This window comes from Myodes glareolus, chromosome 22 (genome assembly GCF_982192425.1).
Source record: "Myodes glareolus chromosome 22, mMyoGla1.1, whole genome shotgun sequence".
Lineage (NCBI taxonomy): Eukaryota > Metazoa > Chordata > Mammalia > Rodentia > Cricetidae > Myodes > Myodes glareolus.
Window position 1 is genome coordinate 37,657,293 of NC_142047.1, and position 16,190 is coordinate 37,673,482.

Sequence of the window (16,190 nt, forward strand, 5' to 3'; positions counted from 1 at the left end):
AAAAATGCATGTATTTTTTTACATCTAGCTATACGCAGTGGCCAAAGGAATACTATAGCTGGGCATGATGGCGCACACCTTATATCTCAGCACTTGAGAGGTAGAAAGGCTGGGGTGGATCTCTGAGTTCAAGGACAGCCTGGTCTACGTAGGAAGTTCCAGACCAGTCAGGACTACATAGTGAGACCCTGTCTCAGAAAAGAAAGCAAGCAAACCACAGGTATACTGACAGGGAACTGCGTAAATACATTGTCGTGAATAAAGCCAGGTTAAAAGTAGGAAGGGAATCATACACTGGCAAACTTGTGCCATGCTTACACTATAGAACAGAAACAAACTTGGCTTCTAAGAAGCCAAAGGGGCAGGACACTGGATGAGGTTCAGAGGTGGGAAAGAATTCATAGAATAATCTCTTGAACTACAATAATGATGATGATGATGATGATGATGATGATGATGATGATGATGATGATGATGATGATGATGATGCCGCCGCCTAGGGCTGGAGAGAGATCTCAGAAATTAAAAATACATGGTTTTTATAGAGGACCCAGCACTCTCTTTTGGCAACTGCACTCAAATGCATACACCTCACACAGATATACATGCATACACATAATTAAAAGTTAAAAATATATTTGAAGAAAAAAGTTGGCTGTAAGATGACTAACTTAGTAAATACTTGTGGTACATTAATGAATGACCACAATCAACTAAAAAACCTATGCCAGTGTCCTCCACCCTCTGGGCAGTAAGATGTGTAAGCAAGTGTATTCCATGGGAAGATGAGCATCCCACAGTGTCTCCTCTCCTCCTTGTGATTTACCTGATGCCAGCACTTCCCTGTCTTTCCTGATTTTCCTTATTAGACAATCACACTGCTCAGCTGAGAGGCACAAGGGGGGGATCTGAAAAAATACCTTCTCTAACTTCACACGAGACTCTCCTCCACATTCCATGGGAGTGGTGAGGGTGTTTAAGTCTTGTCCCCAGAAGGCAAAAAACTTCTCAATTCGCAGACTTCGAAGAGCATAATATCCAGCATTCCGGATTCCATACTTCTGTCCAACACTCATCACCTCATTGTAGACATGCAGAGCATACTATATGAAGAGAAGGAAAGTTAGCAACCAGTGCATCCTGAGGATTCTTGGATAGGCTGCAGGAAAGATTTTTTTTTTCATTTTTAACAGCTGATTTTGAACAAATTCATATTTTAAAAATAAAACCTTGAAGGTGCTGAAGACATATAGCTCAGTTCAGAGAGAGTTTTCCTAACAGTTACAAGGCTTGGTGGTAGACTACTTGCCTAGTATACACATGGCCCTTGGTTCAATTCTGGGCAATATACATGCAAAAACCACCATACCATGTATCAAATGACAACCTAGAAAAAATTATCATGTACAAAAAGTACCTAGAGGGGCTGGAAAGATGGTTCAGCAGTTAAGAGCACTTGCTGCTCTTGCAGAGGACCAGGGTTCAATTCCCAGCACTCACATGGCAGCTTACAATCATCTTTAACTCCAATCCCAGGGGACCTAATACCCATTTCAGAACTCCATGTGTATATATACAGGAAAAATACCCAATTTTCCACCATAACTTATCCTCCAATGGTGGACCACAAGTGTGTGTGGCGGGGTAGGAAATAAACAACTAAACTGATACAAAAGATCAGGCTCAGGGGCTGGGGCATTGGTGCCTCCATGTTAGTTTGACCCCTGGATCCCACAAAGTGACAAGAGAACTGATTCTCAAAACTTATCAACTTTACCGGGCAGTGGTGGCGCACACCTTTAACCACAGCACTTGGGAGGCAGAGGCAGGTGGATCTCAGTGAGTTTGAGGCCACCTTGGTCTACAAAGTGAGTCCAGGACAGCCAGGACTACACAGAGAAACCCTGTCTCAAAAACGAAAAATAAACAAACAAAGAAATAAATGATCAACTTTGACCTCCAGCATATACCATGACACAGGTATGCCCCTCCCCCAAACATACTGCCTAAATTAAATAGTTCATTGTGGTATAAGACAGGAAGCCTGATAAGGTGGGTACAGTCCCAGGTTGATATAAGAAGACAGAGTTTGAGGCCAGTTTGGGCTACAAAGCCAGACCTGGTCCTGGGGGATGGGAGATGGGAAGGTAGATGGTCAAAGGACAAAGATATGACCAAAAATCTCCAAAGGAAACACCTAGTATGACTTACTGTGTGAAACCTACTTCCTTGAGTGATGGAATATAAAAACTATACAAGGAAATCTCAGGAATACACAAGTAATTTTTTGTTTTGTTTTGTTTTTGGAGACAGGGTTTCTCTGTGTAAAAGCCCTAGCTGTCTATATTGTGAGTCTCAGGACAGCCAGAGCTATATTGTGAGATCCTATCTTTTTTTAAATTTTATTTATTTATATTTTATGTCTGAGTGTTCTACTTGTACACTTGCATGCCAGAAGAGGGCAGCAGATCCCATTAGAGATGGCTACGAGCCACCATGTGGTTGCTGGGAATTGAACTTAAGATCTCTTAACCTCTGAGCCATCTCTTCAGCCCCAGTGAGACCCTGTCTTAACGAAACAAACAAGAAAAAAGTGGTATGAATGTGGTATGAATGATGGGAGACTGCTCAGCAGTTAAAAGCACTTGTGCTTCAAAACTTTTCATCAGGTCACCACTGTGAGTCCAGCTCCAGGGAATCTCACACCCTCTTCTGGCCTCCTCAGGTCCCTGCACACACATGTGCAACACACAGAAATTAAGGTACATATACATATTTTGAAAATAAAAAATTATAATGTGTATGTGTTGGGAGAGGATGATGTGAGGCCTGAGAGGGAACAGCAGTGAGCTTAGAGATGTCTTTATGGAAGAACATGCCAGAAAGAAAGCACAGTATTAGGCAGCAAAGCAGCAGCTTAGCCAGCCATGTTCCAAGACTAGCAGAAATGAGTGCTCCAGAAAAAACAGTCCAATTTCATAAAAAGGTAGACGATGGATGGAAGACTGTCAGCTCTGCAGACTGACTTTCAATTTCATTCTGCTTCATTCATAGGGAAGTTTAATTGTAACCGGCATAACCAGGCATATAGATGTGTGGTACATCTATAACCCTAGCACTCAGGAGATAGAGACACCAGGACCATGAGTTCTAGGCCAGTCTGGGCTATAATACTGAGACCCCCAAGACCCATTAAAATAACAAAGTCTTAAGCAGGTAACACACACCTTTAATCCCAGCACTGGGGAAGCAGAGCCAGGCTGATAAAGGCCAGCCTGGTCTATAGAACAAGTTCCAGGACAGCCAGGGCTACAGGGAAACCCTATCTCAAATCAAACAAAAAAGTTAACTCAAAAGGTGCTAAGAACTCTGCATATGCATCAAAATTATTGATTAGAAATTAGTTAAAATACTACTATTGCAGTAGGCTCTTGTTAGTTTATGGGAACTAGTCAGATGGAGATGGTCAGTTTTTAATCTATAACTAATTTCATAAGTTTTAAACTGAGAAAAAATGTTAGTGTTTGACTTTTGGGCTGTGAGCCTAGCCTTTAACAGCTGAGCCATCTCTCTAGCCCACTCTGTGTTGGTATTTGAGATCCCTAGGGTCTCATGTATCCCAGGCAGACTGAAACTCCTGCTTCTACCTTCAAGTGCTGGGATTATGGGCATGTGCTACCATTTATACTAGTTGATACAAGTCTACTGAGCTACATCCACAGCCAAGTTTTTATTTATTTTTTTTAAATTTAAAGATTTATTTATTTTTATTATGTATACAACATTCTGCCTCCATGTATGCCCGTGCGCCAGAAGAGGGCGCCAGATCTTATTTCAGATGGTTGTGAGCCACCGTGTGGTTGCTGGGAATTGAACTCAGGACCTCTGGAAGAGCAGCCTGTGCTCTTAACCACTAAGCCATCTCTCCAGCCCGAAGTTTTTATTTTTTAAAGATATTTAAACACTTTACTTCTATTCCATGTATATGAGTGCTTTGCCTATATGCATGTGTACTGTGTGTGTCTGGTGCCCAAGGAGTTCAGAAAAGGGCAGCTTATTTCCCAGAACTAGAGATACAAGACAGTTGTGAGCTATCATGTGGATGCTGAGAAAGAATGTGGGCATTCTGTGCTCCCTCAAGTTCTTAGTTATAAAATGACATCTCTCTTCAGCATTAACTGCTAAAAACGATAAACCCTCTTTCCTGGAGCCTACTCAGGACTTGAAGGACACACTACTCCAACTCCAGCAGTGTAAAGAATTTTGGGAACCTGGTAGCCCTGCCCTGAAACAGGAAGACAGGGACCTCTCACCTCTATGGGGATATAGAGCATGAACCCCGGCTCTCCTGTGTGAGTCATGCTCATCACACGGATCCCATTTGCATAGCCCACACTCATCTCCTGCAAAGAAAAAGCAAGCAGTCAGCACTCATCCCTCGTGCTAGTCAGGAGACTCAGTGCTGGGGGAACCCGTCAGTGCCCACCCTCTGCTGAAGCCTAACAGAGATATAGCCAAGGAATGCATTTCGTCCTGAAACTGGAGCACGGCCTCCACATCTCTGCTTATGAATACTACCACTTCCAGTTTCAGGTAACCTGATGGTGAGAAGCGGTGGCATAGTCACTGCAAAGTACAAAATATTTTTCTTTACCAAATCTTGTTTAAATACTTGAGTTAGCCAAGTAGTATCAGGAACAATAAAGACTAATCAAGAGTCTTCTCTGGGAACTCTGCAAGCAAACTTCGGGCATCTGCCACACAAAGGATAATGCCCAAGAACACCATCCATCTACTCCGGGACCAGAGGTTCAGCTCCTTGTGTTACAGCTGCTCAGTTGCCTTGGAAAGTTCCCTGATATAACTGTTCTCTATGAAGGGGAGTGGGAAATCGGAGACAGCACTGAAACAAGTCTCTTTCACAGGAATCTGACAAGACATGGCATTTGCCATGCAAAGGGTGTGGGTTGGCTCATTCTTTAAAGTACAGAGAAGCCTGGGAAGGGATCTGCTCACTAACATGGAAGTTTTCTCTGCCTGGGAGAACAGAGGAAATTATTAACCAATTTGCTATGAAAATCTCAACTCAGGTTTGAACTTCTGATGTTGAGCATTATCAAGTTACAAGTTGCCAAGTGGCTTCCTGGAAAGCACTCAGTTACTCAGCTGTTGTGTCAGAGGACTGGTCGAGTATGTTTTTAGGGTTCAGCGATACCATTTCTTCCTTGAAGATGGCACATGCACAAAAGTTACTGGTGAGTAAAAACAAAAGAAGCCAAGAGTCTGACCTCAGTGGGCATTCATCTACCTTTATCTTTTAGTGTTCACTGTCCAGTTTAATCCAACTGCTATAGAAACTAATAAACGTACAAATCTGACAGTCAAATAAATTAAAGGTACTTCAAAGAGTATCTTAGCCAGGCAGGAGTGGTGCACGCCTTTAATCCCAGCACTCGGGAGGCAGGGGCAAGTGGATCTCTGGGAGTTCGAGGCCAGCCTGGTCTACAGAGCAAGTTCCAGGACAGGTCCCAAAGTCACAGTGAAACTCTGTTTTGAAACACCCCCCTCCTCAAAAAAAGAACCCGCCACCATTATAAAAGAAATAATCTCTAACATTTAAACAGAACGTCTACTGGTAGGGGTGTGGTTTAGTAGGTAGAGTGCCTGACTAACATACATGGAGCCATGGTTTGATTCTCAGCACCATATAAACCAAGTCCATACACACCTGCAATCCTAGCAGGATCAGAAGGACAAGGTCATCCTCAGTTACATAACAAATTGGAGACCAGCATGCACTACATGAGATTCCCATCACAAACAATAAATTTAGATTACTAGCACCTACCTTGCAGAACAGAGTTGGAAAGTGGTCTGGAGTCATAGGGGCATAGGACAACTCAGATAGCACATCCACAGCCCGAGGGCCAATCAAATTGAGGGCTATATGGAAAAGAACAAGAGATGTCCAGCTTCTCCAGGGGAACAGCTGAGCCAGCGCAAAAGGTCTCTTCCTTTGTTTCTTTACCTACTACTGTGATAAAATACACTGGCAAAAGCAACTTAAAGGAGTTATTTTAATTCACAGTTCAAAGTCAGTCCATCATATCAGGTAGTCAAAAGCATTAGAAGCATGAAACAGTTGGTCACATGACATCTGTAATTGGGAAACAGTGACAAATGAACCCTGCTGACTGCTTAATTCACTTTCTCCATTTATACAATATAGGATCCACATCAGGGAATGGTGCCACCCACGGTGGGTAGTTCTTTCTACCTCAATTGATATTGCAATTCACCACAGGCATGTATATTTCTCTCCCAGGTGATTCTAGATTTTGTCAAATTGGCATTAACACTAACCATCGCATTCACCTAGGACCTGGCCTAGAGCTGGTGAGATTTATAAAGTGTCCCTTTACTTAGGGACCTGAGGTTCAACGGCAAGTACCTGGGCTCAGGCACACACATCTCTGCTGACAGACCTGCTAAATGCAGCTGCTGACTGGCAGGTGTGAAGAGCCTGACTCGTGTGGTTTTCTCCCAAGCTGATAGGAAGGACATATTTTATAGTCTCCTCTGCAATGAGATTAGGGTCATAAGACCAAGGCCTAGCCAAGAGGACACTTTGAGGGCTGGCCATATGCAAGTACTGTAAAGTTCTCTTTCCCTCCTATGTGGCAGAAATAGCCTCAATCCCAAATCAGTACCTGGAGAACTGTCTACCCACGCTAGACTCTGCTGTCTGTGACAGAATCACACGTGAGTGCCCTAGTTTAAGACTGTTAAACCAACCAGTGTTTAAGACTGTTCTGGGGCTGGAGAGATGGCTCAGAGGTTAAGAGCACTGACTGCTCTTCCAGAGGTCCTGAGTTCAATTCCCAGCAACCACATGGTGGCTCACAACCATCTGTAATGAGATCTGGTACCCTATAGGATAGGATATCCTATAGGATATATGTAGGCAGAATACTGTATACATAATAAATAAATAAATCTTTAAAAAAAAGACTTCTGTAGTGGGACAAGTGAGAAGCACACAATTAATCATAATTGCTACTAATGAGAATGAAGGCCTGGGTGAGATGAATGGGTTCAAATAGATGAATGCAAGTCAGTTTTCTCCTTCCACCATGTGCTTCCCAGGGATGGAACTCAAAAAAGAAGTCAAAAGTCAATTGGTCAATTATCCAAATATCAAAAAAAAAAAAAAAGGCTGTTTTGCTTTAAAGATAGAGGGGAAAGGGTGAGAATTGGTGTTTCAAGACAGGGTTTCTCTGTATAACAACTCTGGCTGTCCTGGAACTTGCTTTGTACATCAGGCTGACCTCAAGCTCAGAGAGATCCACCAATCTCTACCTCCCAAGTGTTGGGATTAAAGGTGTGAAAGGTGTGATTACTTTATGCACATGGGGTTTTGCATATATCTGTGCACTACATGTATGCAGTGCCAGTGGAAGCCAGAAGAGAATGCTGGATGTGAGATGCCACATGGATGCGAGTGAGTGAGCCGCGTGCTCTGGAGAACAGCCAGTGCTCTTAACAGACATCTCTCCCCAGCCTCAAAGACATTTTTATTTCTACATCTATGGGTGTTTTGCTTTCATGAATGTATATATGTACCACACGTATGCAAGTACACATGGAGTGCCAAAAGAGGGCATCAGATCCCCTGAAACTGGGATTACAAGCAATTGCGAGCTGTCCCATGGGTGTTGGAAACAGAATCCTTTGTCCTCTACAAGAACAGAAAGTGCTCTTAACTGCTGAACTTCAGCCCTAGAGTGTCTCTTTAACAATAATTCTGATTCTCATTTGTAAATGCCAGATATAAGTAATGTAGATGTAATACAGAAGACAATCTAGACCTGCTTCTTTACTGGTCTGACCACAGAAGGCTGATTACCTGTGTATTTCCAGGTGACATCCTCCAGCAGCAAGTTGCTGTCTTTCGGCATGTATTTGTTAAGCCAGGCCCAACAGTGGACCTGCTGGTCAGTTGGAGAGATCATGAAGAAACTGAAAATGAGATTTCCCCCATAAAAAATTAGTCAAAACCAAAAGGCCGAAGAAGAATCAGGACCAATCAAGTTCTCATGTAGTTTCAGAGTCCCACTGAAAACACTCTTGGAAATAATCTCCTACCTTTCAAGGAGGGCTATTTCACCATTCTAGATTCTATACCAATAGTGGCAAAATTACACAGACTTATTAACATTCATAAAGAATACTCTCCAATTAGGGTAACTAAATGTCTACATCCAGTTTTACTACATAATATAATTTCTGTTTTTGTTTTCTGCTCTTAGACAGTCTCACTTTATAGACTAAGCTAGCCCAGAACTCCTCATGTAGCCCAAGTTGGCCTTATACTTGTAAACCTGCTTCAGACTCCTGACATTACAGGTATGAGCCACCACACCTAACAAGAGTTTCTTGTTTCTGTTTGCCTTTGCTGATTTATTCATAGTTGCCTAATGATTAAGATGAAGTTTACGAAATAGTTTCTGAGTACCTAGGACTTTGGGCTCCAGAGAAGCACTGAGTGCTCTGTTTCCAGAGTCCTTAAAGGATCAGTTTAATGGAGAGAGCAGAAGGGATAGAAGCTAAACTCACCTGCGTTTGTTCAGGCGTGCAATGCTGCAGTCATTTTCGTACCCTCCACATTCGTTGAGCATGCCAGTATGCACAATGTGGCCTACAGGCACATCCAAGTCATTGGAGAAAAGGTACTGCAGACTTTCTAATGCCTGATCCCCAGTGGACTGTAAGGAAAGGGAAAAGGCAAGGACAGTAAACACAGGATCATCTAACAGCATAACCATCCAGCATAGCACCTTGCTGAGAAAATTCAGTGACACAACATCCACATGACATTATTAGCAGGTTTACTTTTTGTAAGAAGCCATGAGTAAAGGTAACATTCAGTACTTAAGATAAATGGGCCATTCTAGGGGAATTAAAAACTATGTTATAGGACCTACAATTTCTGAAAAATACAATTATACAGATAAACCACTAAAATAGTCCAGAATTCTTTCAGAATCATTTTTTTTAATTTTTATTTTATATGCATCGGTGTAAAGGTATCATATTCCAAGTTACAAACAGTTGTGAGCTGCCATGTAGGTGCTGGGAATTAAACCCGTGTCCTCTGGAAGAGCAGTCTGTGCTCTTAACCACAGAGCCATCTCTCTAGCCCCTTAATCAGTTTTAAAGTAGCGATGAAAAATAGGCATTTGGGGGCCAGAGAGTTGGCACAGTGGTTACGAGAACTGACTGTTCTTCCAGGACTTGAATTCAATTCCCAGCACAGAGGGCGGCTCACAACCATCTATAACTATAGTCTCATGGGGTTCAGTGACCTCTTCTGGTGTGCAAATACACATGCAGACAAAATATACATACATACACATATATATATATATATATATATATATATATATATATATATACACACATAAACTTATCTTTGCTGGGCTGGTGGCACTCAGGAGGCAAAAGCAGGCAGATCTCTGAATGGGAGGTCAGCCTGGTCTAAGAGTGAGTTCTAAGACAGCCAGGACTACACAGAAAAACCCTATCTCAAAAAAACAAAAAAGAAAAACAAAATAGGCATTTAGGGGCTGGAGAAGTGACTCAGCAGTTAAGAGTACCGGCTGTTCTTCTAGAGAACCTGGGTCATTTCCCAGCACACACTTGGCAGCTCATATATCTGTATCTCCAATCCCAGGGGACTCCAGTGCCCTCTTCTGGCTTTGTCAGGCACTGCGTACACGTGGTGCATAGGTACCCATTCAGACAAAATGACCATACACATAAAATTAAAAAAAAATAAATGAAAAATAAATGAAAGAAGAAAATAAAAAACAAGCACTCAATAAGTAGGAAATGTTTCCCACCCTGCTGTTTTGCTTCCCAAATACTTACAGTGATTTCAAACTTTGTGAAAGAAGACATGTCAATGACACACACAGCTTCCTTACAGCACTTCACTTCAGACTCCACAATCTCAAACCAGTCTGGCTTGTAGAAAGTCTTGCTCTGTTCCAAGGCAAGAAGGTCTACGAAACAGGAAAAAACAAAGTGGGAAGAAAGAGTTTTGATACTGAAGAATCCCCCATATATTATGTTACGGCCTACAAGACTTTGTTTTTTAACTCTTCCAGGAAGACATTCTAGCTCTATGCACTTACTAATTATCAGTTTAAAAAGTGGCAGAAGGAATTGATTCAGTAGTTAAAGTGCCTATGCAATCATGAGGACCTGAGTTTGAGTCACACACACACACACACACGAAACCAAGTGTGGTAGCTTATGCCTATAATCCCAGCTCTTAAGATGTTGAAATAAGAGAACTGATGAGGATTCAAAGCCAACCCGAAATACAAAGTTCTAGGCTAAAATGTGAGATTCTGTTTCAAAGAGACAGACAGACACTTCTTACCCTTATTGGGTGGAACAAAGTACTTCGGCCTCTCAAATCCATGTTTCTCCATCCATCTGGCTCCTTGAGCATCTAGCCGGTCATAAAGAGGAGATGTACGTAACTGCCTCCCAGTCTGGAAGTCCCAACGGGGAACCTTCAGATCGTAAATCAGAGCTAGAATAGATTAAGCATAATCTGTCATCTGAGCCTGGCAGCACAGGTTTACAATCCCAGAGACCTGAGTGGTTAATGAATTCAAGGACTACCTGGGCTACTAAATGAGTTCCAGTCAAGCTAAGCCTGGGCAACTTGTGGTTCGAATTCCCATAGGCTCATATATTTCAATGTTAAGTTCCCAGCTGGTAGAATCGTTTTGGGAAGGATTAGGAAGTCTGGCCTTGTTGGTAAAAGTATGCCACTGGGTGTGGGTTTTGAGGTTTCAAAAGCCCACACCAGGCACAGTGTCCCTCTCTCTGCCTCCAACTTACAAATAGCATGTAAGCTCTCAGCTATTGCTCTAGTACCAATGCTGCCATGCTCCTCACCATACGGTCATGGACTCACCCCTCTGAAATGTAAGCATACTCCCAATTAAATGCTTTCTTTAGTAAGTTACCTTGGTCATAATGTCTCTTCACAACAACAGCAAAGTAACTAGGGAAGCAACTTAGCAAGACCCTTACTCAAAGTAAAAACTCAAAAACAAAGCAAAGGACTGAGGTAGATATACATTTGCCTAGCCTGCATGAGGCTACGGAGTTCAGTTCCCATACCATAAGAAAGAAAAGGTGGGGTGGGGGTTGGAACGGCATCTTAGCAGTTTTAAGCACTGACTTCCTTTCTAGACCAACTGGGTTGAGGCAGTACTCAAGGCCAACTGAAAAGAGTGTTTTGCTAGCAACACACAGAACAGAACACTGCTACATACTAGCTGCAAATCCTATCCTACTTTCCTATTCCTAGCGGTAAGCATGGTCTAATAAACTGAAAACGTTCCTAAGGGTCAAATGGGGCATGAGTCCCTATCCTCAAACCTGAAATAGCCACATGAGAAACCCAATTCAAAGTAGTTATTAGAGAGCTAAGGGAAAACCTTGAATGATAAAGTAGGCCACCTAAAAGATTGCTGGAGCCAAGCAGTGGTGACACACACCTTTAATCCCAGCACTCAGGAGGCAAACGCAGGTGGCTCTCTCTGAGTTCGAGGCCAGCCTGGTCTACAAAAGCTAGTTCCAGGACAGGCTCCAAAGCTACAGAAAAACCCTGTCTTGGGAAAAAAATTAAAGAGAGAGAGAGATTGAGATTGCTGAGTGCACTATAATTAGAATAAAGGTACACTTACGCATGACTTCCATGACCCGGTGGCGCAGAAAAGTGCGGCTGCTCTGGAGGGTTCCAAAGCGTTGCAAGTCCAATTCCCAGACATTTTCAGAGGGATAACCATAGACCATCCATTCAGCAAGGAGCCTGTTTAGATGGAGACAAAAAACTGTTGGGCCTCAGATAATATATAGAAAACAATTCAAATAATATAATACAAATCAAGAACCAATGGAAGTGGGCTGAAGAGATGGCCCCCGTTTAAGAGGTTTAAGGCTGCTCTTCCAGAGGACCTGGGTTCAATTCCCAGCACTCACACGGCAGCTCATAAATGTCTGTAATTACAGTTTCAGAGGATCTGACATCCTTACACAGACATATATGCAGGGAAAACACCAATACACATAAAATAAATAAATTTAAAAAGAAAAGAACCAGTGGAATCAAGAATCTTTGTTGTCACAGAAGTTGAGCAAATCTGGGCAATTTCTTTACATTTTCTAAAATGAACAAACAAGCAAGTACTGTTGTCATAGAAACACTATAAGGCTTTTTTTTTTTTGAGTTAGGGTCTCTATACATAGTCCTGGCTGTGTAGCAGGCCTCGGACCCACAGAAATCTGCCTGCCTCTGCTTCACAAATGCTGGGATTACAGGGGAGTGCCACCACATCCAGTGTTTGAAGTTTTTTTTTTTAATTTATGTATATGGGTGCTTTACCTGCATACACACATACACATACACACACACACACACACACACACACACACACACACATACACTAACAAAACAAAACCAAAAAAAAACCCTGGTGCTTGCAGATACCAGAAGAGAGCACAGGATCTGATGGGACTAGAATTACAGATGGTTGTAAGCTGCCATGTTGGTGCTGGAACTGAAGCCTAGGTCCTTTGGAAGAGCAGGTGTGCTCTTCACTGCTGAGCCATCTCTCTAGCCTCACTATGAAGATTTTAACTCTAATAATAGGACCCCTTAGAGTATGTTTAAGATATGTCCTATCTATGAGGAAATTTATAGCTGTTTTGTTTTCTTGAAAATAGTCACCTGGAGAATTATATAGTTATCTCACCAACTCTTTGTTCCAATTGTTTCTTGTAACTTTTCTGAGAGCAATTTTTTGTTATTGTTGTTTTTCAAAACAGGGTTTTTCTGTGGGTTTGGACTATGTCCTGGAACTAGCTCTTGTAGACCAAGTTAGCCTCGAACTCACAGAGATCCGCCTGTCTCTGCCTCCCCAGTGCTGGGATTAAAGGTGTGCACTGCCACTGCTCATCTGAGCCATTTGTTAAGTCACTCAAAAATACTGACTTCAAGATTTAATCATTTACTTATTTATTTACTTATTTATTTGTTATTTGGTTTTTCAAGACAGGGTTTCTCTGTAGCTTTGGAGCCTGTCCTGGAACTAGATCTGTAGATCAGACTGGACTCGAACTCACAGAGATCCACCGGTTGCTGCCTCCCAGAGTACTGGGCTTAAAGGTGTGTGCCATTGCCCAGCTCATTTTTTTAAACATTTATTTATTTACTATGCATACAGTATTCTGACCAGAAGAGGGCACCAGATCTCATTACAGAGCCATGGTGTGAGCCACCATGTAGTTCCTGGGAAGTGAACTCAGGACCACAGGAAGAGCAGCCAGTGCTCTTAAACGCTGAGCTACCTCTCCAGCCTGAGTTGTTGGGTTTTTAAAAACAGTTACTTACTTTTTTTTTCTTTTTGGATTTTCAAGACAGGGCTTCTCTATGTAACTACCCTGGCAGTCCTGGAATTCAATCTATAGATCAGGCTGGTCTAGCACTCAGAGATCTGCCCACCTTTTCCTCCACAAGTGCTAGGATCAAAGGCATGCACCACCACGCCCGGCCCAGTTTCTCACTCTTAACCCAAGCTGAATGGAAATTACTGTGTAGTCCAGGCTGTCCTCAAACTCACTGCAATCCTCTCCCTCAGACTCCTAGGATTACAAGCATGTGCCACCAGATCGATCTGGTAACTTTCTCCCAAGATCTGGGATTGTAGGATGCAGCAAGGACAACAAATCACCTATTGTTAAGTGTGTGGCTCAGCGGAATTAAGATTAAGTACATTCACACTACTGTGTAACCATAGCCATAATCCATTTCTAGAACTCATTTCATCTTGTAAAACTGAAACACTAGACCTATCGAATAATAACTCCCCTTTTCCCCTAGCAAATACTACTTTTTTTCTGTTTCTAGGACTACTCTAAGGACCCCACATAAATGTACAGTATTTGTATCCTTCTGTGACTGGCTTATTTTTTATTTTAAACAAGGTCTCACCATGTAATCCTGACTGGCCTGGAACTCTCTTCATGGATCAGACTGGCCTCAAATTTACAGAGTTCTACCTGCCTCTGCCTCTGCCTCCGCAGATTGGATTAAAAGCGTGTGACACCATCCCTAGCTGATTTTTTATTTTGTTTTGGTTTTTTTGAGATAAAGTTTCTCTGTGTAGCTTTGGGAACCTGTTCTGGAACTCACTCTGTAAACCAGGATGGCCTTAAACTCAGAGATCTGCCTGCCTCTGCCTCCTGAGTGCTGGGGTTAAAGGTGTGCACCACCACCACCCATCCCCTAGCTGATTTTAAGTACCTATTCTTAAACTAAAATTTTAATTGCCTAGGCTGATTGCCTATTTCATTTACCATACCCAGCTATTTCTAACCTTATATGATCAAAACACTAACATCTGTTACAACTGAAAAGTTAAAAGAAAAAAATTTCACAGGTTCTGTGACTAACTAAATGACTGAGTTTCCAAAATATTTTATATAATAACATTTATGGAATGCAAGGAAACTCTCCAAAGTAATTAATTTGAAGATAACAACTCAAAAATGTTTATTATTATTAACATTACTATCTGATTACAGAACATATTAACAACAAGTAACCTGAAAGGGAAGAACCTGGCAAGCTAAGGTGTCCACAGGTGACTCTATGGAAAAAAGACTTACTTTCCAGCTCCTCCACCCAACGACAGGCCAGCAGAGTTCATCCCTGCCAGGACAAAGTAGCCCTGTACTACAGGAGACTCGCCCATGATGCACTTCATGTCTGGTGTGAAGGTCTCAGGGCAATTCACCAACTTCAAAATCTCCAGAGTCTCCAATACTGGCATCCTACGCAGGAGGGAACTCAACAGGGGCTCTGAGCAATCAAAACAAACCCAAACAGAGTCCTCACCTTTAGGGAATTAAAATTTTTAAAGTTCTTATAGTTTTTACTCCTCCCAAAAAAATCTTTTAGGGAAGACTTTCCTAAGAGTCATTTGGTCATTTATGAGAAAGAAGAAAGTTTGGTGGAATTACAGAACACAACTACAAAATGCCTGGCTTTCAGAGTAAGAAAAGCCACACTTTTCAAAGGCAAGGCGCTTCAGAACATAAAGTGATACATGAGGATACACACAGGCAGTGATCTCAAAGGGTCAGGGTGTGGGGAAAAGGTCTTACAGACTACCTAATGTTTCCATGAAAGACAATGTTTACTACTGTTCCATGTGGCAGCAGTAATACATGGAAACAGGAATAACTGGTTGATGGGCAAAGGGTTTAAAGTTTCCCCTAAGTAGCATCTTATTTTTTTTAAAATCCATCAAGGATCAGAGATGGGTATCTTTTCATACCCTTTCAAATTATAACCATGTAACTACAATAATTACTTAATAAAGACAATTAAAGTGATTTAAAGACTTAATAATGACCATATTATCAAAAAAATCTACTTCACAATCCTCCTGCCTCAGCCTTCCACATGCTGTGATTACTCACAGAGAAGTAATCATGCCTAGCTAATAGTTCAGCTTCATAAAAACCTCTTCAATTTCATAAGTCTTATCAAAAGAAGGTCCCCTTCTAAAGTATCAGCAGTGAATTAAGTAAATGATGAGTCAAGTTCATCAAACAAGACTGTAGACCCCTGAGTCCAACAGTAACCACATCCTTAGATCAGGTAAACTCTAGACTATTTTTCATGATTACTATCATGTTTCCTGGAGTTGTCTTAAAGATAAACAAAGAATTATTCATGAAAATGCCTTGAAAAAATGTAACAGAAAAGTAGAAGGCATTGTTATTATAGTTTACTTCACATACCAAAGTGATCCCAATCTTCCCTCAGGTTCTGAATTTCCAACTGGTTCTTGCCCTCAGTAAAAATAGGTTTTGGGTTCTTCTCAAAGCCTCCAGACAATATGCCACCCTGCCAGTTCCTGATGTAAATTCTTCCATCAGCATCCACAATAGCTGAAGAAGAAGAGAAATACAAGGAAGTAGGATAAGGAGAAAAACAAGGGGTTAGAAACCAGCCAGATTCTGAGATGAAGAGAGGAAGAAAACACTCATGAATGACTTTACTAACAGCCCAGCATGCAATAAATATAGTTATCCAT

The 16,190-nt window shown here is 41.8% G+C and overlaps 1 protein-coding gene across 2 annotated transcripts in view; it reads right to left on the reverse strand.

The window, feature by feature from the left end:
* Pdpr (pyruvate dehydrogenase phosphatase regulatory subunit) overlaps window positions 1-16,190 on the reverse strand; it is a 37,048-nt gene that overhangs the window by 6,417 nt on the left and 14,441 nt on the right. The window contains exons 8-17 of one of the 2 annotated variants that reach the window (XM_048437244.3): window positions 15,895-16,044; window positions 14,755-14,947; window positions 11,772-11,896; window positions 10,448-10,603; window positions 9,931-10,064; window positions 8,617-8,765; window positions 7,907-8,019; window positions 5,849-5,943; window positions 4,314-4,403; window positions 921-1,103 (exon numbers count right to left, since the gene is read on the reverse strand). In XM_048437244.3, the coding sequence (XP_048293201.1) occupies window positions 921-1,103; window positions 4,314-4,403; window positions 5,849-5,943; window positions 7,907-8,019; window positions 8,617-8,765; window positions 9,931-10,064; window positions 10,448-10,603; window positions 11,772-11,896; window positions 14,755-14,947; window positions 15,895-16,044 (1,388 nt within the window). Of the gene's footprint in view, window positions 1-920; window positions 1,104-4,313; window positions 4,404-5,848; window positions 5,944-7,906; window positions 8,020-8,616; window positions 8,766-9,930; window positions 10,065-10,447; window positions 10,604-11,771; window positions 11,897-14,754; window positions 14,948-15,894; window positions 16,045-16,190 lie in introns of those variants that run through there. The other variant, XM_048437246.3, reaches the window with a different exon arrangement.